The 23,853-nt window shown below is 46.0% G+C and overlaps 1 protein-coding gene across 1 annotated transcript in view; it reads left to right on the top strand.

The window, feature by feature from the left end:
- The first annotated feature begins 551 nt into the window (after positions 1-551).
- Positions 552-23,853, top strand: part of LOC138473638 (alkaline phosphatase-like) — a 279,429-nt gene continuing 256,127 nt past the window's right edge. The window contains exon 1 of the mRNA XM_069612170.1: positions 552-844. Coding sequence (XP_069468271.1) covers positions 772-844 — 73 coding nt within the window. The 5' untranslated portion in view covers positions 552-771. The remainder of the gene's footprint in view (positions 845-23,853) is intronic.

Raw genomic sequence — 23,853 nt, 5'->3', positions numbered from 1 at the left:
CTCCCCATCCCCACCCAAAACACCTCTGCATGGGAACTCTTTGAGCTCGCATTATTCAAGCCTTACCATCAAACTTTGCACTTGAAGTGCCTGCCAGTGTTTTTTTCAAAGCAGTCTTTAGAGAGTTATTTACTTAACCCTTAATCTAAACAATAGCATGTGGGACGCATCAACCTATTTTTGCACGGAGCGTGCATTCACATTGCAGCTCCATGTGCTGAGAGGCTACTGCTTAATACTGTCAACCAAAGCACTACATTCTACCATTCTTTGACTGTCAATATATTTAAGTAAAACATAAATATCCTGTATCCAACGGGGTGCACCTAAATGGGACCTGCTCCAAAAGTGCTTGGCCGAAACGCCCGGCACCCAAAGCACTGGGCTGGAATTTCTGGCTTCGATCGGGTGCGCCTTATTGTGCTGGACGAGGAAGAAACTGCTGAGAAGGCCTGGGGACTCCTGCCCTCCTTCCTGACTCAGCTCCCGCCCTTCATTCTTCAAACTCCCTTCTCCTCGTCGGAAGGCAGTTGGATTTGGCATGTGTAAACTGGAAGTTGCCCTGCGCATACCTGTGCGTTCCAGGCTCCAGAAAGGCACAGGGGCAGCCAGAAGCAAGGCATTGCAGTCAGCGACGGGGGATGTCACAGACCAGGCCCTGCTGTTGACGTCACTTCACGCGCTCTCTCCTTTGCTTTCCACCTCTGGGAACGAGAAGAGGTCGTCGCATTGGTGGAGAGGATCCTCGGGGCTGCTTCCAACACCATCTCGATGCCCAAGACTATGAACGTCTTTCTGATCCCTCTGTTGGTCCAAGTTTCTCTGGTCAGCGCTGCCTTTCCAGGTAGGTGACTCCCAATGCATGCTGTAGAGGCAAAGTGTGTGACCCGGGCACCACCCAGAATCAGTGGTAGCAGTGTACCAAAAAAAGTAGCAGAACTGTGGTCTCGGCAGGGGAGAGGGTAGGCAGAAAAATACTGCAACATGTGATAAGGGTGTTGCGGCTGGGGCATTGCAATGATATAATTGACTAGTAACTGAGACTCCTATTACAACTTCACACTTGCACAGGTGAAAATGGTCGTAAAAAGTAGAGAAATGGTAAACAGAAAAAAAATACAAGTAGTGGAACACCACTCCTGACCGTTCCCGCTCACTTCGATCACTGCCCAGAATATTGTGTTACTGCATTTGTACCTACTTAATGCACCTCTCTAGAAATGCAACAAGAGGCCCACAGAGGCCGACCCCCCCCACCTCCACATGGGCCAACACTTTTTGGCCATTAATACGAGATATGGACACAGCAGTACCCCCATCCCACGACCTCTGTGCAGTCGCCTCTGCAGTGTGGCAGCCCCTCTGCAGGCTAGGCCTGGAGTTGTTTTCCCTCATGAGGAATGTGTGTCAGCCCTTTGCAACCAAATGGTGTTATTGGCAAGCAGCCAGGCGTTCTATAACAGCTGACTTCTCTGATCAACGTGGTGTCCACCTTTAGCTAATGTCTGCGCTGGGTTTCGATCCCGGGTGATCAAGTCGGTCAGGCAGGGGCAAGCGAGAAGGAGAGCATCCAATGAGGAAACAGTCAAAGGCAAGTGTTGCTCTGCCCTACAGGCTATGTGGCACGCTGCCACAGGCTGCAGTTTGTGTGGATGTATTCTTTGGACCCTGCCCTATAATTCTGCAGAACAGAGAAGAGGTGGATGATCCTGCAGGATGACCTCCTTAAGAGCCACTCTGCCCATGCACAGCCCCCTCTTGCAATTAGGATTAACACGCCAGTATCTTTCTGGATCTAGATGGGAAACTCAAGTTTAAGTTCCCCCACCAGTCCCAGGCCTTTGAGCCATGGTTGCTATAGCACTTTGGCTAGCCTAGCCGGACAGGCCTTCTCCACCCATTGACTGCTGCACTTTCATGCTCTTTTCCTGGAAGATACCCCATGGATTAAGTGCTCACTTTTGAAACGGGGTCAGACTGCACTTTGCAAGTGAAAATACTGGCAGGGCAGACTCAGCCCTTCTGATGTTGATACATTGCGCAAGGTGTATAGTCATTCCATCAATTTCTTACCATCGACAGACCATTCCATTGAAAAAATTGAAATGCATTTTTTTTATTTTTCTTAATGGGGGGGTCCCCCCAACACCGGCTTTTTTACCCTTTAAAACCCATTCAAATTAAATGAAACCCTTTACCTTCAAAAAACATGCATTTGATGCTTTTTTTATACCATTTTTTAGATGGAAAGGCATTCGATGGTATTGCATTCGATGCAATGAACAAGTACCATTGAGCACTTTTACATTGGGCAGGAATAATAGCTGTTTTTGCAGCACTTAAAAGCAGTAGGAGTCCGCCGTGAAGCACTACATAGCCTGATAGTGTTATCTTCTGGACCTAGTCGGAAGGTGCTCAAGCAAACACAGAGATGACAGCCAGCCAAGGTGATGGGATCTGTCTTCGAATGTCCTGCTTTCGCAACAGGTAGAATCAACAAACACACGCCTAGGTACGATTAAGCAACGCTTGTAAGAGGGTGCTGGCAGCACTCTCCCCGTAATCGCCAATTCCCTGAGGCAGGCGGAGGTATCGCCCAACGAGTCCAACAGGACAGGGAAGTGCTTTCACCTGCTGAGGAGACCTGGGCCATTTTCACAACCGAACCGAACTTTGCACTGCCTGCAGCGAGCGCTGGACTCTGGATCAGAGGGGGCCTGCCACTACCCTACAGTGGAAACCATTCATATTTAAATCTAGCAAACTATGCACTGCTTCCTAAAATGAGCACACACACGATCTCACACACTCACACACTCGGCAGCATAACAATTCTGACTAAACCGAGGCAGGTGTTGCTCCGAATAATGTTTACTTTTCCCTATGTCAATGGAAACAGCTCACACTCCTGCCTGAGTGGCTTATGTTAGTGGCGTCTGTGTTATGGAAGCCATCATCACAGTTAAATATTTCACGCTAACAGTGTTGTTCGCGCAGTTCATCACGTTGGTCTGAAACAAAGCACATCTCAAGGGTATCAGGTAATATTATCCCCACCAAAAATATCGCCGTATATATGGTCGTTGGGGACGGACATAGGCGATATTTTTTGTGGGGATAATATTAGGGTTTTTGGGAAGCAGTGGTTGCGGGGGTGCCCCATGCTCCTTTTAAAATAATACAGGGGTTGCAGGGGGGTCCTCCGCAGGTTCCATGCCTTAATATTGCCGATGTGGCAATATTTTTGTATGGCGATATCTTTGCGGGGATATTAATACATGGAACCACCTCAAGCCAGGTGACAATGATTTTGGATTTCCTGCAGGTGGGGGTTTGAGATAGGTCTCTCATTATCTTCACTAAGAGCAGCACCACGTGTGCCTGTGAGGGGGCCCATGAGCTAGTACTTAAACATTAGTGCCCGTGGGCTGGAATAATCAGTTGTGATGTGCCCTGAAAGCCCGACTTAACAGCCGGAACAAGCATTGGAGTAACTTTGCTGAAAATGTTGGGGGGAGGGCATTTATTTATTGTTTGCTTGTTAGGCGCTTACACAGGAAATACATTCTGTTTCAAAGCGCCTACAGGGCAACAGGGAGGGAACATGGGATTGCACTACAATTAAATAGAAAAAATACAGAGGGGGAAGGGATGGCCAAACCTACTATGCCTTGTGAGTATTCAGAACGTGCAAGTGCAGGAAGGAAGAGGGCAGTGGGGTAGGTGCTGTGATGTCCGTGCTCGAGGGTGAGCCCCAGATGAAGCGTAAGGTAAGGACATGACATCTAAATGAAAAGGGACCCTGCCAAATGAGTGGGACCAAATAGTGTGGCACAAAAGTTGTGGGGGGACAGACACCTTTGTCCCCGTACTAAAAGTACGACCATGGGAGCAAGGTGGGGACCTTCCACTAGTCCTAGCTAGACAGTCTAGAGGAATTCTGAGTGAATACAGGGTAATAGTGCCTAGAACTTCTCAGAAATTCTCGTTCCCGATCTGCTGAGCCAATCACAATGTAATAGAAAGGATGACAATTCATCGATAGAGCAGTAGACTGTTCGATAACTCAAAGGTTTTCACATCCCAGATCCCAGAATGATATCGTCTCTTCTATCCCGGGAGCACCTGCTTTTGAAAAAGTCTCTTTAGGTGACTGATTTGAACCTTAGGGCTTAGTCCCTCTTCATATCGTGTCATTAAGTTAATTCATCTAGTATCCATCTCTTCAGAAAGGAGCCTGGGAGAGGTGGCTGCTCCGCTGTATATTTATATTTATTTATTTATAGTGCATTTGCAAGGCTCTTATACATCAAGTAAATTGTGTTTCGAAGGACCCACAGGGCAACAGGGAGGGGACATGAGAATGATGAACAAATGAAAGAACGAGGCGGACCTACTAGGCCTTGTGAGCATTCAGAACGTGCAAGTGTAGAAATCAGTTCTTAGGAAGTTCACTAGACCGACAAACTGCTTGAGTTTTGCAACTTATCATTTGGTTCTGGAATTCTCCCCACTTAGGTGAAATGATCCTCCATCCTGCCACAAAAACAGAAGAAACAATATTGTCCCACACAAGCCCTCAAACTTCCACCACTTCTGAAATATGTTGTTCTTGGGCCAATAGAAACTGGTCACCAATCAATTATAAGCTTACTGAGGTTTCAAACAAGGTAGAAATATTGAATCTTCCTGCCACATGTGAGAAAGCTCACTATAGGTCCATGGTAATAATCAACAATCCATCTTAATACTCCTCTACCTATCTTCAGATTATGATGTAGTGGCGCACTCTGTACTGTGCACAAATGACCTCACCTTAAGTTGGTTGAATCTTTTTTTTCCCTGACAGGCCTGTCCACGTCAGATTGGGTAACTTCCTCTCTCGCACTTGTCCATTTCCCAGTGTTGTTCCCCAAAGAGCACCCCTTTCAACGTGGCTCTTTAATGCCTACATGAGGCCTTTTCTGGAATTGAACGAATGTACTTGTATGCAACTGTATGTGGATGACGCCTACGTGCTTTTACACATTGATACGTACAGTGGAACACACCCACAAATTGCTGATACAGTGAACAATATCAACGAGTGAATGAGTGAAAAAAATGTATTTGGTCACCAAACCCGAGATACTTTTTTTCAAAATCGAAAATCCCCCCCAACTGTAAGCCCCCCACCCCCAATAAACAAAGCTAGAGATGTTATCTTTGATTATTCGAATTTTCCCCTCATTCACGAATGAATGTTATTTCTAAAGAAAAGGAAGTAGGCAGAGGCGTTGCTTGGCGGTGCTGAGGGGGCTATAGCCCCAGGTCTTTTGGTTGTGGTCCCAGATAGAAGCTTAGGGGATACAGCCAAAAAACTAGCTATTCCCGAATCCCAACAGTCCCAACATTAGCCTAGCCCGCGATCCTTTCCAGAGCTAGCAACACCCCTGGAAGTGGGTCTATTGCTCCACCAAAACCATCTCGAATTAATAGTGCTCGTTTTTTGCACGAATTATAGCACCAAAATCTATATGGTGGGTTCGCAGTCAGGCAAAAAGACACTATTAGTGCGGGTGGGGCACTGAGAGGGTTGTTGGGGATGCAGAGGGGGCATGGTTTGCAACCACATGACATACTGTACTCTCTCCCAGCGAAGCAGCAGATCGAAATTAAAACACCCAGTACTGCCCACCAAACAATTGGAAGTGCAAGTACCGCTCAGGCCTATTTAAGAAACAGCTCCCAGGGAGATTTTAGAGCCGCACTTCCATTGGCAGACTGGTTCCATCGCCCTACACAGACCCAAACAAGGTGCCAGAAACCATGTTGAAAATTGTGCAACAGTCGCTGCCCTATCCTGAAACCTGGCAGGTATTACAAGATACTCTGCAATTCCCTTAAAGCTGACCTTAACTCACAGTACTTTGACCCTCAATAACACATGTTTCTCAATACGATTTGCTCAGTCATGTCTGCAGCCTCCATCACTTTTCCCTCATAATGGAATACAGTTCTGTTGCACTGAGGGACTCTGCCGTGGCTGCAGCACTTCCGCTAGCACTTGCTACTCTCATGTGCTTAAGATTACTGTGCATCCTTCCACAGTCTTGGGAGGATAGCTCAGCAGCAACATGCTAGTCTTAGAAGCAAGACAACAGGGAGCAACACAGGTTCGATCCCCGGGTCTGCGCTTAAAAATCTCAGGGTGTTAAGCGCCTTATTTAATATATCATTGCCCGAAGGTAGCTCCTCGTCAACCTTGCATGGATAGCCCTACACCACTTACCCTTATATGTGCTACTTATCCCCTTTTCCTCCTGTAGAGGAAGTCCCAGATATGGCCTGCACTCCAGCCACCCCTTTTGAAATACCAGGAACATACTTGCCGAGATATGTGACGTATGATGAGCAAATAAACTAACAGAGAGCCACACTGGGGCTCTGCCCAGTGCCCATCAGAAGAGAAATACCTGTTGAAGTGCCAATAACCAGACAACCATGGGCAGCACGGTACCCATTGAGACAACCGTACCAACAGCTGACACGACACAAAGACTACTTTCAGACTGTCCCAGAAGAAACCCAAAGGGCCTTAATGGAAGGTGAATGGTGATGATACAAGAGCCCGGACAGACGTACAGAATGAACATAAACGACAATGGAAAGATGACACACAAGGATGAAATGTAAAGAATAGTGATGTAATGAACATGGAAGAAGAAACAATGTTGAAATATAAAGAAACGTAACCATAAAGCAGGATGAAAGTATGCAACCTGCTAACGCCTGCACATAGGCTTGTAACACAAGAAGCTAAGAAAACAGTACGGCTTGCTATGCTTAGTAGAAGAATAGAGTGGCAAGCCCCAACTATATACATATATATATCTACCTCAATGAAGCACATTATATAAGTGCAGTCCACTTTACATGGAAGCAGAATTAAGCCGAGGATGGTAGGGGCCAAACATGCCAGGATTCATATACCAGCACAAAGCCAGACGAAAGAGTGGAATCGAAACGTAGCAAGAAGCAGCTCATGCCTAGGAATTCGAGGTCAACCCAAGGAAGAGAGGAGAGCGGCAACTCCAAAGAATCGAAACTTAAGAGCATAGCAGCCTACCCGTGAAGGTCGAGATAAGGAGGCCCAGGCAGGTGGCGAGGCCAAAGAGAGAATCAAATATGCAAATAGATGGAAAATGAAGCAGCTTCACGGTGTACCGACACGTGACCAGCCAAACACGAAGAGGTACCAATATCTGATGTCACCCAAAACCAGAGGATGCCATAACTTTTCCTGATAAGAAGCTACAGTTTCGAGGCCGTCATCAGCCAACTAATTGACACATAGCCCTAAAGTACTGATTGATGGAAGGGAGGCAGGGTGCATCTTGGGGCATGCCGCATCTGGGTAACCATTCTGCAAGCTGCAAATTAAAGTGGAGATTTATGCCTAGGGGTGTAACCGACCCAATCACAATGGACCAAATAATCTAGGGTCCTATAGCTAGTAGAACCAATGAGATGTCGTATTTGTAGTGTCGTCTAGCATGAGTGATGTAGAGGGATGGGCGTAGACGCCCACCCGATAAGAGTTATCCAATCCTCACACCCCGTTACCATATACAGTTATAGTACCTATACTTAAGTTACCTTTTCCAACCAATAGACTTGTATGACAAACTTTCGAGTGTTACACGTCAATGATGACGAATATTGCCTATAAAAATTGCTGTTTGAATGAAGATTGTGGAAGTTGAAGCGAGACGGACAATCGCATCACTGATGATTTCCTAATGTTTCCCCGTTTTTTGTACTTGTCATTAAACTGACTTCCCTTTGCCAGACCATTTGAGTTGTCCTTATTGATTGGTGTTGGAGTAAGAGAATCCTGCAACCGGTCCGCCTCAAGGTGCAGCTATTTCGTCTTAAAACACTCGAGGGTCAGCTCTGATCCCATGGGCCCGTCAGAGGTCACTCCGCCCTCTTGTACACTTGGTAGCAGTGAAGATGGTTTTGACCATCAGCTATTGATTATTGATTATTGATAAGACACCTATTGACCGTTGACACAAAGTAACTTTAGGTCTTCGGCAATATCACAAGCCCTTCGCCAGTTTGGCCGTGTAGACTGTGAAGCTTCCCGTGGACAATGATAGTGTAAATTTGTCCAAAAAACTGCAGTGGGTTTGAAGGGCTCCGTTTTATAAACATAAACCCTTCCATTCCTACGGGCAGCAGAACAGACGAAAGACTAAAAGAGGCGGTAGCGGAGGTGGTGATCCCGAAGATCCAGAGAGGAACCATGCAAGCAGTGAGTGAAACAAAAAATTAAATGCTTTGGCAAATGTCATAGGCATTAGAACAAGTAAGGGAAAAGGTAACGGAGGGAGGTGGAATAAACAAAATAGTCAGAAGTAGAGAAGACTGTATATATCTATATATAAGGGCATAATGATTCGAGAACATTTGAGATATTAAAGAATCCCGGGGTAGACACCCGAGAACAGAGTGAATACCGGGGTAGACACCCGAGAAGAGAGAGGATGCCAGGGTGGACACCTGAGGAGAGAGAGGATTCGCCTTGTTCCTGTGCTTTAATAAAGTGGTCAGAAAAAACGTGAACTCAGAACCCACATAATAGGGGACAACTAGGCTACTACCACGTTTAAAGACGTCGTAAAAGGAGTTTGTTTAAATTCCATGTCGGGGTACAAATTAGGGGCAGAGATATTTGTGTCCAGCTGGTGTCTGTCTAGTCCGTCAAATGTCTGTTGTATCTGTTCTGTTGTATGTCACATGTAAGAAATTTTGTCTTGTATCGGTTGAAATCAAATAGGGTTTTTATGCAATTCTATAGTTCAAAGGGGATCGCACTTGAATTGATGTTCTTGAGTAAATTGGTGATAAAAAAAAAAAGTTTTTATGGGAAAGGATTGGATTGGAGCTTGCGATGTTTGGTGCTCGCTCGTATTATTGGCAGTGTTAAAATTGCATGGAAGCATTGAAAAATGGTGTTTAAGAGGAAAGTAGAACAGATTTAAGCATGGAAGAAATTACACCATTAGCACACTTATGTAAGCAACTGCCGAAACATGCACCCAAGCTTAAGAAACATAGCACAGAGTGGGTTAAGGGCACCGCCCACAAGATGTTTATGTCGTGGCCACAAAATGGGTCTTTATCTAAAGCCGTTTTACAGCACATGACGACTTACTTGCATGCCACATATACAGAAAAAAAACTAGAAAAACGCCTTGCTGTTCTAGAACTATGGAAAATGTTTGAACAGTTGAAAGTGGAAGAGCCACCTGCAGACTGGATATTAAAGGTATGCACCGAGGGGGGTGAGATGCCTACCGCACCACCTGCCCCACCTGAAACAGAAACCGAGGGAAGGAAGCCTGAGGGACTCTACCCATTAAGGGAGCTTAAAGCAGCCACAGAGTACAGCAACCCCGCATATCAGTCACCTACTTACAGTAGTGATGAAAACAAGGGAAGGATCAGGACAAGATTCTTACCTTCGCAGTCCCGAGGGACAAGGAGAGACGCGATTATGAGAGGAAGGATCAGGCACAGATTAGTGCATCTCTCGATAAGGGGAGAGAGGGAAAGAAATGGAAAGAAGGTGAAAGCAGAACTGATGAGATAGCATTCGCAAAAGACGAATGGATGGGAGGACAGATATTGTTGAAACTCGATGGAAAAGGAAGTGATGATGTGAGACCTCTAGAGAGGTTAGATGAGGTGCAGAGAAAGGAGAAAGATAAGGGAGTCAAGGGATGAAAGGATGGGATGGAAGGATAGACTGAGGTGTGAACAGCTATACCCGAAGAGCAAGAGAAACAGCTTGATCGCAAACAGAGAGCAGTCTATGCCTTGGACATACAGAAACAGCAAGGTTTAGAAGAAGAGCAAAGAGAACGTGACAAGATAAGAAGATGAAGGGATGAGGAAGTTCGAAGGGAAAATGAACATAGAAATGAAAGGAGAAGAGAAGAAGATAAGGTCAGAGAAGAGACGAGGAAGCGCAAAGAATGTGATGATGTCATAGAACGTAAGCGTAGACAGAGGGCACGCGATCTCGAATATTTGGAGGGGGAAGTTAAAAAACACAATCCTGTTGTAGAATGGGAAGACATTGAAGAATTCCTCCCTGCGTATGACTCAGTACCAGGCATGACCAGGGCAAATATTGAAGATGACTTCGACACCAGAAGCATCGGGGAAACGATCAATAAGATATATGACGAAATGGGTTAGAACAAATATCCCAAGGGGAAAGGGAAGACGAACGCCTGGAGAGCACTCAGCTGTATGACACTGAGGATATCACCCAAAGTAGTGGGAGCAGGAGACTGTCCCTTGACAGACTAGAAATCAGTAAAAATGATGATGACACAAGGAGTTGCGTGAATTAGGAACAATCAATGTCTGACTCTGGAGAGGAAACGGAGCGTGAGAAAAATTAAGAAGGGAGACAGCGCGAAAAGCGGCTCCCAAGGGACAAGGGGGTACGATGGTAAGTTGCTTGTGAGTCCGCACCAAGGACATCAGAGTCTGCCACACAGTCGGACCAGCATGATGGAACACCCCATGGTCAGAGGGGGTGTCAGCACCCGCCTATGTAGACAGGTTGAGGACATTGCCAGGCAGACGGCGATGCAGGAATATTACCCCAGCGGTAGACAGGAGAGCTATGAGAGACGAGAAGGAAGGCTGGGCATTTCAATTTCCCTACTAGAAAAGGGGGAGCAAGACCTCAATATATTCCATAGCCACACATGGATCGAGAAAACCTGAAAAACAAGCTTCCAATGCTGACATCGGGACCCGGAAAGTGGATACACGAGTTAGAAAAAATGACAGGGGGTGTCACGCTCGCAATAGGGGACATTAAAGGTCTCCTGGTAGCCATACTTGGTGAGAGAACAGACGATGTGTGGACACGGGCAGGGTACCCTGGGGTAACCATAATTAACACTGCGCACGACAGAGCACCATTTAATAATTGCAGAGCAGCAGTATGGAAAGCGCCACGAGTGCTGTACCCAGACACCTCTGATATGGGAGCTATAATGACTCGCAAAATGAAGGAGTCAGAAGATCTGTTGATTTATATCCAGAATTTCCAAGACGCATGGGTGCTTGAAACGCATGAATCTTGGACGAAATCTATACCAGTGTTTTACCACATATTATGCCAAGGGTTGCCAGAACCAGTACAGAAACAGCTCAAGAAATTGGTAGGGGTTGAGGCTAAACCTTGGGCTGAAATACAGTTAACTATCGCATATTACTGTAGATTGTTCCAAGAAAAGAATCGGAAAAAGGAGGCAACACGAAAGGGTGAGGAAGCAAAGCTGGTGCAAAAGAAATGATCAAAGTATGCTCTCGAAGAAGCCATGCTAACTAGCCCAGCTGAGCAGAACTTACAACAGGTGGCTAACCCATAGCAGAACAACCAGGGTAACGTAGGACAGTACCCAAGGGGAAGAGGATTTAGAGGAAGAGGATGGCAAAGTAATCAAGGAGGTTTCCAGAGTAATCCAGGAGGTTTTCAAAACGTGCAAATGGGCAACCCAGATATGTCAAACAGACAAATAATCTAACCACCACCAGTATGTTGGCTGCGTGGAATGACGGGCATTTGGCGCGCACATGCAGAAGTCAAGACGTGTGGCAGACTAGCCAAGGAATGGGAGTAGGCATGGCAAATCCACCTGCGATCTCACAACAGGCTAATGTGCAAAACCACACATGTGCAGCAGCAAGCACCAGGCGTGCAGCAGGGTGCGCAACAAGGGGTTCAACCCCTCAACATGGGGAATTTGCCTCAAGGGCAATTTCAACAGGCACCACTGCAATCGTCTCAGGGCACAAACACCCGAAGGGGAGGCAGCCAGGGAGTGAAGGGAATCCGCAAGTGTACAGTGGGCCGAATTTATATATGAACTAGGACAACTCACTGGGAACCCTGATGTTCTCTATCCTATCAGTGACTCCAGACCCTAATACAGAACCTCGGGTGAATGTCGTCATAGGGGGTAAAGATTATTCCTTCTTAGTTGACACGGGTGCAACACGCTCGTGCATAAGTGAAGGCAAGTTTTCCTTTTCCGGCGAGGCCATAGACACTCAGAGTTTTACAGGAGCTCACATTCGAGTTCCCTTTAGAGACGCACTCCCAGTCTCCGTAGGAGAGTGCGAGATGAATGTACCTTTACTATATTCACGACAGACCTCAGTAAACATTTTAGGTTGACGCTTAATGACAAGGTTGAACATGACAATCTCGTTTACAGAGGAGGGCATAGAATGCTCCACTCCAGAAATGCACTATTCAAACGTGTGCAAAATGATCAGGGCATAATCAGGGCACATAGCCATGAGAGCCATACCGCTAGAGCCAGAGGTTTTCACATACGGCATGCGTATGCTCATGGCAGGATTGCCTGGCCTTGCAGATAGGACCATGAGAACCCCCGCTGAATTTTTATTCAGACCAAGAATACCTATGCATGAAGAGGACGGACATGTATTTCCCTTGATGATACATGCCGCAGCAGTACAAGGGAAAGTAGCATTGGTCGAAGGCTGCGATGATGAAGGCAGACAATGGTGCGCGATTATCGCGATTGAAGAAGGGTATCGAGTGACTGATGTCACCGATGACAATCTGTTTAAAGAACAACCAGACTCAGAAGAGTTGAGGGTAGAAGTGAGTCTCATATTTTGTTTGGGTAAAAATGATCAAAAGAGAAGTGCCCCAGAGAATGATGTTGGCACTGATACGTCCGGAATACTTTGATAATGATATGGCCTGTCTCAGTATGGACTACAGGACCTTATGATGTAGGCCTCCTGAAGGGGGAGGGAGAGGTGAAAATGAAACTGAAACCAGGAGCAATTTTACCAAGGGCGCGACAATATCACATGTCCAGAGAGGCAGATGAAGGGATTGCAAAGACAATTTCCGCCATGATGGACCAGGGCATCTTAGTGAAATCAGAGTCACCCTGTAATACAGTGATTTATCCTGTCAAGAAATCAAAGGGAGGGTCATGGCATTTAATCCAAGATTTAAGAGCATTAAACAATATTGTTGAAGCCGAGTTCCCTCTAGTCCCTAATCTATCTACAATCCTATGCAACATACCCATCGAGGCAAAATATTTTATGGTGATTGACTTGAAAAATGCCTTTTTCTCAATCCGTTGCACCGTGATTCTCAAGATCTGACGTCATTCACTTTCAGGCAAATGCGTCTGAAAAGCATGAGGTTGCCACAGGGGTACTTTGAGTCCCTGTTCATTTTCAATAGAGTCCTACAGATAGACCTAAGCAATATTGCATTCGAAAGTGTCATCTTGCAATATGTAGACGACATCTTGATCTGCAGCTCCACGGAAGAACAATGCAGATGCGATTCTATTCGGCTATTGACTATACTGGCTGAGAAAGGGTATAAGGTTGACAAAGAAAAGTTACAATATTGTCAACAAGAAGTGCTATACATAGGCCAGCTGATCACACATGAAGGCAAGAAGGTGACCCCAGAAAGGTCTGAAGCCATATTGAACATGGCTAAGCCACACACGATAAAGCAAATGCAGAGCTTTCTAGGCCTATGTAACTATGTTAGAGCATGGGTCTTCGATTAGAGCTCATACACCAGGTCTTTGCTTCAGGCTCTAAAGAAAGCCCAGGTGACAAAGGAAAATATTGAATGGTCTGAGACAATGGAAAAGGGGTTTGCTGAACTCAAGAGAGCGATTTGTACAGCTCCAGTTCTCAGAATTCCTGATTATGCAGAGGAATTCTACCTGTTTTCACACACAGATGGCAGTGTTATGACGGCAGTGCTCGCTCCAAAAACTTTGTTGGGTTATGAGCCCCTGGCATATTACAGTGGTATCCTGGACCCAGTAATGAGAGGCCACTTCCCATGCGAACAAAGTTTAGCTGCCGCAGCGTTCACCATAGAAAAGGCAACCACTATTGTGATGGGAAGTTCCATGACGTTATACGTCAAACATTCACTGCTTGCTATTTTAGAGAAACCTAAAGGCATGTTGATGTCTCAGAGAGCCTCTGCATATGAAGTGATCATATCTAATCCATCGATCAAAATAGTTCAATGTAAAACAGTGAACATTCATAGCAGAGCCAGTCACTGAAGGAGAGCCGATACATGACTGTGCAAACTATGAAGAATTCTATGATGAAATCCCAGGGTGAGAGAATATGCCCTGGCGGGAGGAGAGATCGTTTTCATCGACGGCTCTTCAAGAATCGACCAAGAAGACGGACAAAGATATACAGGCGTTGCCGTAATGAAACACATAGCAAATGGAGAATTCCGGGTACTCAGTGCACAAATACCATCTCATTATTCAGCGCAGGCTGCAGAACTATTGGCATTGATACTCACCATAGAGAATCACGCAGACCAGGAAGTAACAGTGTACAGTGACTGCACCTATGTAACGTCCACAGTGCACGCATGATGGAGGGGCTACCTCCGAGCGGACGGCATGCCATTGCAGCATGCAGCCTTATTGGACAGGCTGGTTAAGGCACTACAGCTCCCAGTGGGCATAGCGGGCGTGAAATGGTCCACCCACACTAAAGTGACAGATTTCTTGTCACGCAGAAACCACGCAGCAGACACGGAAGCCAAGCGAATGGCATCCAAAAGTGAGACGATCATGGAAGTGGAAGTGGCATGTACACATGAGAGAATGATGGTTTCACGAACCACACCTGAAGCTTATAGCGATATGGGGCAGACACAACTAATGGAGCTTCAAGGGGAGGCACCGCAGGACGAGAAGAACCTATGTCAAAGGAAAATTTAGTAGCAACACTCGCGGAAGACTGGTTCATACCGAATTTAGCTGAGCATGTTGCATTCTTTATGGTGAACTGCATAATCTGCCAGCAATTTACTGCTGGGCACACATTAAAGGTAGTGAGAGGAGTCATCCCCCGGCCAAATGGGCCTTTTCAGCACCTACATATCGACTATGTCGACATGATTCAAGTATGCAACGGGTACAGATACTTAATTGTAGTGGTGTGTCCATTCTCTAGATGGATAGAAGCAGGTCCATATACACACCCAGACTCTACCTTTGCGGCCAAAATCCTAGTGAAGGAAGTGTTCCCTAGGTGGGGTGTGTGTGAAGTAATGAGGTCAGATAATGGTGCTCATTTTGTAAATTCAGTCTTTGAGCTGATTACCTTGTTGCTTGGTATAAAGCACAAGTTCTCGTTGGCGTATCATCCAGAAGGTAATGGTATCTGTGAGAGGCTCAATGGCTTGTTAAAAGAAAGGATAGCCAAGTTGAAGCTTACTCTAAAGAGGGATGGTTGCACTGCCTTCCACTGGCATTGTATGGTCTTTGGAACCAACCAGGCTCCAACCATCATTTTACGCCACACAAGATAGTCACAGGAAGGAGAATGAATACTCCCCTAACCCCTAGAGACAGAGCTAGATGTGATGCCCAGCCAACCCGAGAGGTCCTGGGATCCAAATTACAAGAATATCTGAACTACATGACATCCAGTCTTACTGTAATTTCAGACCAACTGCAGGTACGACGAAAAGGGTGCAGCACAGCACAAAAAGCAGCAGGGGACGCTACAACAGACCCAGCTCAAGGTCTACATGTTCCACTCGTCTTTCCTGGAGATGTGGTGGTAGTAAAAAACCACACCAGGAAGAGGTGGGACGAGCCAAGATTCAATGGCCCTTTCATCGTAGAGGACTGCACTCCTTCAGCTGTAAAACTGCAAGGCAGGAGAGCATGGATGTTTCTCAATGACATTAAGCCCTATATCAGAGAATGTCCTCTAGCTTCACCCCACCACAAAGAAATTAAAGACAACTGGGAAGAACCTCAGCAGGTGCAGACGAGATCCATGACGAGGAAGAAGGACGCATGAGCAGCAAAGCCAAGACAAAGACCTCTTGAGCAAATTGTGGCTTAAATTGGACATTTCCTCTAAGCAAAAAGGGGTATAAGTACATAAAACGGACACTCTGTGCATCCTAGTTGCAGGGTGAAGAAGAGAGTTGCGCATTTAAGCCACAACACGTTCTGTTGACACGAACTTGTGAATTAACCCACACTCCAGCATTGTTGAGAAAAAAGACTCTGACAGACATTGATCAAGAACTTTTACCTTAAGAGCTAAACACAATATCATGAATCACAAAATATCAAGACTTTGTTTGACAGCATTTATGGTGTCCCCTAGCAGAAACATCAAAGAGGACGTACTCACCTACTTCCAGTTAGTATAGGTATCATACCTGTGCTGGTAGGGAGGGTTACCAGTATCACAGACTTTATCCAAGATGCTGCAAACAAGAAGATAATCTGGCAAGTACTTACCGTCATCGCGGAAGCCTTCATTGACTGCCTGAATACAGTGATAAAGACACAAATGCTTCCACCACAGGCAATTATAGATGAACTCGTCAATACGCTTTTCTTTCGCATCATAGAGAAATGCCCAGCTATTGTCGGGAGAACCACAGACACTCTCACGTTTATTCGACATCCAGCAAACTCTGAACTCTTGAGCCAGCTGTGGACCAAGCTAAGTTCTCTGGTCGCAATCCACGAGCCAGGAAAGTGCAAGCATTGTTCATGTCAAGGGAAGAGCCTGTAATCCTGAACCCAGTAAGGCAGGGCAAATGTCCCTGTCACCTGAGGACAGCTGACTGGCTCACAACGTCCTATTCCACCTAGTAAATGACTTTCCAGAAATGGTGGGGAGACCTGTCGAGGTTGACGTCCTCACCTTCATCAGAGACCCAGCTAACGTCGCACATATGGGAACGCTCCTCCATGGCATCATGCTTCAATTGGTGCTGTCCAACTTTCAGAGAGATTATGTAAGGAGATTTCAATGAAACCTTCCGCCGAGGGACAGATCGAGGAAGCCGAAGCGAACACTTCATCTTTACGCCGAGGGACAGATCGAGGGAGCAGAGACAAGAACTTCACCTTTATTTGTTTTGATTGCCATTTTCCAATTTCTTCACATTGAACAGTGTCCAGCATGTCCTCAGGACTGAAGCGATTCGGGGGTGGACTAGGAACTCACCTACTGATAATATACACAGTAAAAGTGACTTATCGAAGTGTTAGTCTAATCTATTTTTCCATAGTCTAGCAAGGATACTGCATCCTGTATCAAGAGACAATCATCACCCGCAAGAGGGGGGACACTTGCGAAGCACCAGACACTTTATGATACAAACTTTTGGAGAACAAGTGAATTGGGGGAAAAGAATAAACATTGACATTTTGTTATGAGCGGGATGGGGGCCCAAAACAGTAACCTGGTCCTCCCACAAGCATAGGGGCACCCTCGCTTCTCTGGAAGGAAATGCTGCCGCCTCACGTACTGTACCATCATGTAATTATGCATTATGTTTATCATCATTTTGCTGTGATAACGATCAGAGCTGCATTTTTTCTTGGTGCACGAAGCGTTCCAATTTCAGTGCACCCACCTGATGATGTACGCATGAGTCCCACAAAAGCACCCAGAACCTATATAGTTATTCCAGTCCCAAGAAAATCCAATGGTAAAGTAAATGAACTGAAAATGAATGTAATTAACAGTGACACATACACACTGGAGGTAACAAATGAAAAGAAGAGCTGGAGACAGGGTCAGCACGGAATGATTGAAAACATAGCACTGACAACTACATGCACCCACACACTGAATGCACACGAACCAGGGCATGTGTCAATGGCCACAGGACCTCAAGCAAAGGCAATCGAGAGCATGAGACTGCCTACCGAACAATCAGCCCCAGAAAACAATGAGAGAAACCAAGAAGAATCAAGAGAAGAGACGACGAAAGAAGACTTAACACAAGCCTTTCAAAAAACAGAAGCGGCTGTCTGAGAATTCACTGCTAAAACACAAATGTTAATAGATCATTTATTCCCGTTTATAGCTAGAACAAAGAAACGGCATGAGGAACTGAAAAATAAAACCGCAGAGACTGTACTTACAATCACTCAAGTTCCAACACAAGGAACAAATACCAGGCCCACGATGCAGCCATACACTGGGCCAGTGACAGGCTGGTGGCTAACAAAGGCACTTATAGAGGGCAGAAAAAGAATGCAAGAAGAGAAGGAGTGAATTGCAAAACCTCCACCTACCACATTGATGCAGATAAAGGAACCTGCTCCATCGACCAGAATGCCCAGGAGTCCTCCAGCAAGGAAAAGCCACACAGACGCGTTTAGAGATGTAGTTATAGCAAACTACAGGAAAACACTAAGGATCAAGAGGAGCCTGCATGAAGATAACAGTGAACTGAACGACTACCTGGACAGCACAGCATATCTAGGAAACAACATTTGGTACCAACACATGAAAGAAGTCAGAAGAAGAAAATCAGAAGGAGAATGCTTTGTTTGCGCACTTCTACCGTACAGCATGGGGAGATCCAAGATCTTTGTGGCTGTAGAAATTGATGTCCCGACAGCACACTGTTTGTCACACGTAGCAATGTACAACACTAGAGGACAGTTTATGGGGAGGGATACCTCGTTGATATGGGCAACCGAGACAAATTACCCCGACGAAGATGATTATATACAGGACATTAAGACAAGAAACAAAGCCCATACCAGGAATCATGTGATCAGGTACGAGAAGCCTGGAGTTAAAGGAGCAGCAATCAGATGGGAAGTGAACCCAAAGCTAAATGTCCAAGGAAAAACTCCAGAAGAGGCAAAAAATTGGAAGAACAGAGGCCAAATGCAGATTTGGGGAACAGTGCTTTCACAAGACGGATGGGAAGAAGGAGGGGTGATCTGTCGAGCATGGATGGTCGATGGAGCCTATAAGGAAGCAATAGAGAACTCACAGAGGTTGCGCAAACCTCAATGGCCAAAACTCACAAGATTACTGACATGGGTTGAAGACAGAGGAGGACCCCTGCAGATAGTGCCACTGGAAAGCCCAAAATTGTGCTTCACGAACAATGGCATGAGGAAGATGGGATTGAATCAGAATTGGGGACCAATTTTTGAGGCTCCAGGAATGACGCATGGAACCGCAGTAATTATGGATCATTACTGGGCTTGTGGATCTTAAGCATACATAAGACTGCCGAAAAACTGGGGAGGCATATGCACAATAGTGAATGTCCATGTTCCTAAACTAGTGATCCTGAAAAGTGACCTGAATAATGACAATTTCCGAAAGCAGATGCTCACCTGAGGAAAAGGAGATCTGTGGAACTGGTATCCCGTAAGAAAAGAGAGAATTACTTTTCTGCCAAATCAGTTGAAGCATTCCATGCAATCTCGTATGAGCACAGGCTCTTCAGCCTCACCTCATCTGTGTTCACAACGATCATCATGCCCAGATTTAATGTCGGAGCAAATAAGAAGTGGTTACAAATCACCAGATGCGAACTACTGCAAACCGTCAACTCGACAATAAAGGGATTCAACGCAATCAAGGAAGAGTTAAGAGCAATCCAACTGATGACTCTACAGAACAGATATGTGCTTGACATGATCACAGCGATGGATGGAAAAGTTTGTGCAAAAATCAGAGAATCAGGTTGCACATTTATACCTTCTCATGATGAAGAAAATGGAACCTGAACAGAAGCTACAGAACCAGATGATCGATGAAACTGACGAAGTTGATGATGGCAGCTGGTTTGGAACACTTTTCTCATGTGTCTCACAATGGATGGCAGACATATTTAAGTTCCTGGGATCCCTGCTACTGATGATACTATTAGGATTTTGTGTTATCAAGATAATTATCTCACAATGCCAGAAAACTGCGAAGAAAGCCATTGGGATGAAGATCATGATCGATGTCAAACCAGGATGGAAGCCCAGAGACCTGACTGATGAGGAAATAAGAGACTTTGTGAATTTGCACCAGAAGGAACAACATTTGTGTATCCCAGGAAACGAAGAAAGTACGAAGGAAAATTGATTTATTGTAGCCCAAATGGACAATGCCAGCTAATGACCTGGAACAAAGATGAACATGTAAAAACAGCAGGAAGTTTGAAAGGAGTGATAAGAATGTGGACTCCGAAGAGACACTCCTTTGCACGATCATGTACAAACCCAGAAGATGAAGAAGAAATGACTACAGAAGAATCAAGTAAGGTGAATCCAAAAGGAGGAAGTAGAAGTGGTCAATGAACCGACCAGAGGGGGAGTGTAGAGGAGGTCCCAGATACGGCCTGCACTACAGCCACCCATTTTGAAATACCAGGAACATACTCGCCGAGATATGTGACGTATGATGAGCAAATAAACCAACAGAGAGCCACACTGGGGACTGCCCAGTGCCCATCAGAAGAGAAATACCTGTTGAAGTGCCAATAACCAGACAACCATAGGCAGCACGGTACTGTCAAGGATGGCACTCTATTAAGAGTGGCACAGGACACAGAGGAAGGATTTGGGTGGTTGTGCCAAATTAAAGAGGACAGAATAGTACACACACAGCGGAAAGAAAGGAGAGTGAAGAGTAGGCAAGTGTAGTAAAGGAAAAGGTACAGGATAGATTTCCTCTTGAGGTGTATGCAGATATTGGAAAAGAGTATTCCACGAACCTTAGGGAAACTCTAACCTTCTGCACAGTTTGCTATAACAGAGGCCCACACTGTTTGCTCATGGCTTGGAACAACAGCTATGGGTGTCTGTAACGTAACAACTAGACAAGGGAAAGGGCAGAGGTTGCCTGACGGAAACCAACAGACAAGCCCTGTACAAGGGTTTTACAAACAGTACAAGAGAAGACGCTAACAGATAAATCCAGGGAAAAGGAAGTTGAATAGCAAACTAGCAGAAGGAAACAAAGGGAAAGCCGTAGAACAGGATTGGATAGGGAGAAAGAACTGAAGGTTGAAAACAAGTAAGAACGCAAGGGAACAGCAGTCAGGAAACAGCGGAACTGTAATAACTGAAAGTAAATAATGAAGGTAAACTGATGTGGATAACAGAGGACGGTAGGGGACAAGGTAGAAAGCTCAGAAAAGCAGGGAAGCAATGGACCAGCCCAAAAGGAGCAGGGCTGTAAGGAAGGAAGCCCTGAGGGATAGGGCTTAGGGCAGCGGAGTGAACCAGGCTGCACGGCAAGGAGCCCAGAAGGTACGGGCAGCAAGGAGTGGGCCCAGAGGAGTAGGGCCGCTGACTGTAGAAGGGTGCAGGAGAACTGTAGAAGGCTGCTAGACTGGAAGCTTAGCAGACGAAGACTGTAGGTTGAAGGCAATGGAGTGATCTGCTGTAAGGCAGGAGCCTGGAAGGCAAGGGCAGAAGGTAGCAGCGGAGCGTGATCGGCTGCAAGGCAGGAGCCTGGAAGGCAATGGCAGAAGGTAGCAGCAGAGCGTGATCGGCTGTTTGGGTGGAGCCTGGAAGGCAATGGCGGAAGGTAACAGTGGAGCGTGATCGGCTGCTTGGCTGGAGCCTGGAAGGCCAGGACGGAAGGTAGCAGCGGAGCGTGATCGGCTGCAAGGCTGGATCCTGGAAGGCAAGGACGGAAGGTAGCAGCGGAGCGTGATCGGCTGCAAGGCTGGATCCTGGAAGACAAAGACAGAAGGTAGCAGCGGACCATGATCGGCTGCTATACAGAGGAACCGCATACAAAGATACGTAGCTCGAAGCAAAAAGGTGCTGGAAGGACTCTTAATGCAAGAGACTGAGCCCCTGCAGGCAGCAGCTTTTATACTGCCCAGCCCAGCACAGAGTCAGGCTAATTGGTCGCACATGGCTAAGCACACCTGCAGACCATCGGCCACCTCCCTCTCTGTTCCTGAGCTGGTGGAAGCAGAGCAAATCCCTAAGGCTTCTGGGGATTGTAGTTCTGAAGATGACGAATAGGAAGGGCCAGGAACAGATTGGTTGTAGTCAAGTACATTGTGGTAAGTGTAGTTTCGCAAATGGGAAATAAAGTCCAAGAAGTGAATATCAGTTGATCCAAGAGTTTTCCACAGATAAATGAATACCAATTTGTCAATTTTGATCGCCAATGTAGGCGCCCATGGCGCAGGCATGACAGGTACCCATTGAGACAACCGTACCAACAGCTGACACAACACGAAGACTACTTTCAGACTGTCCCAGAAGAGACCCAAAGGGCCTTAATGGAAGGTGAATGGTGGCGACACAAGAGCCCGGACTGACGTACAGAATGAACATAAATGACAATCAAAAGATGACACACAAGGATGAAATGTAAAGAATAATGATGTAATGGACTTGGAAGAAGAAATGATGTTAGAATATAAAGAAACGTAACCATAAAGCAGGATGAAAGTATGCAACCAGCTAACGCCTAGACATAAGCTTGTAACGCAAGAAGCTAAGAAAACAGTACGGCTTGCTATGCTTAGTAGAAAAATAGAGCGGCAAGCGCCAACTATATACATATATATTTCTACCTCAATGAAGCACATTATATAAGTGCAGTCCACTTTACATGGAATCAGAATTAAGCCCAGGATGGTAGGGGCCAAACAGGCCAGGATTCATATACCAGCACAAAGCCAGACGAAAGAGCGGAATCGAAACTTAGCAAGAAGCAGCTCATGCCTAGGAATTCGAGGTCAACCCAAGGAAGGGAGGAGAGCGGCAACTCCGAAGTATCGAAACTTAAGAGCATAGCAGCCTGCCCATGAAGGTGGAGATAAGGAGGCCCAGGCAGGTGGCGAGGCCGAAGAGAGAATCAAATACGCAAATAGATGGAAAATGAAGCAGCTTCACAGTGTACCGACACATGACCAGCCAAGCGCGAAGAGGTACCAACGTCTGATGTCACCCAAAACCAAAGGATGCCATAACATTTCCTGATAAGAAGCTACAGTTTCGAGGCCGTCCTCAGCCAACTAATTGACACATAGCCCTAAAGTACTGATTGATGGAAGGGAGGCAGGGTGAATCTTGGGGCATGCTGCATCTGGATAACCATTCTGCAAGCTGCTAATTAAAGTGGAGATTTATGCCTAGGGGTGAAACTGACCCAATCACAATGGACCAAACTATCTAGGGTCCTATAGTCGGTAGAACCAATGAGATGTACTTGTAGTAACGTCTAGTACGAGTGATGTAGAGGGAAGGGCGTAGACGCCCACCCGATAAGAGTTATCCAATCCTCACACCCCGTTACCATATACAGTTATAGTACCTATACTTAAATTACCTTTTAAGACATGCATTACAAACTTGTACCAATAGACATGCATGACAAACTTTCGAGTGTTACACGTCAATGATGACGAATATTGCCTATAAAAATTGCTGTTTCAATGAAGATTGTGGAAGTTGAAGCGAGACGGGCGATCGCATCACTGACGATTTCCTAATGTTTCCCCGTTTTTTGTACTTGTCATTAAACGGACTTCCCTTTGCCAAACCATTTGAGTTGTCCTTATTGATTGGTGTTGGAGTAAGAGAATCCTGCACCCCGTCCTCCTCAAGGTGCAGCTATCTCGTCTTAAAGTACTCGAGGGTGAGCTAGGATCCCATGGACCCGTCAGAGGTCGCTCCACCCTCTTGTACACTCCCTGCCTGCGATAACTACTTTCTGCAGACCTTTGACCACGTGTTTTTTTTGTTTTCTCTTTTTGTGCCATCGAGTCCATACGCACTGATAAGTTTCATTTTAGTGTAGCTGCCTCAATCTTTTCCTTCCCCTGCTCCTTGCCTACTTTCCATCGTTGCCCCAAGAAACCGCATGTCCGTGTATAATTGCATTGAACGAACCATCAATCAAATAAAAAAGGAATGCATAAAAATAAATGCCCCTCTCCCATGTCTGTGGGGACGCCACCTGGGCTTC

This window comes from Ambystoma mexicanum, chromosome 8, assembly GCF_040938575.1.
Source record: "Ambystoma mexicanum isolate Mex_15411 chromosome 8, UKY_AmexF1_1, whole genome shotgun sequence".
NCBI classification, from domain to species: Eukaryota; Metazoa; Chordata; class Amphibia; order Caudata; family Ambystomatidae; genus Ambystoma; species Ambystoma mexicanum.
The sequence above is the reverse complement of the archived record's forward strand: the minus strand, read 5'-3'. Positions and strand labels throughout refer to the sequence as shown.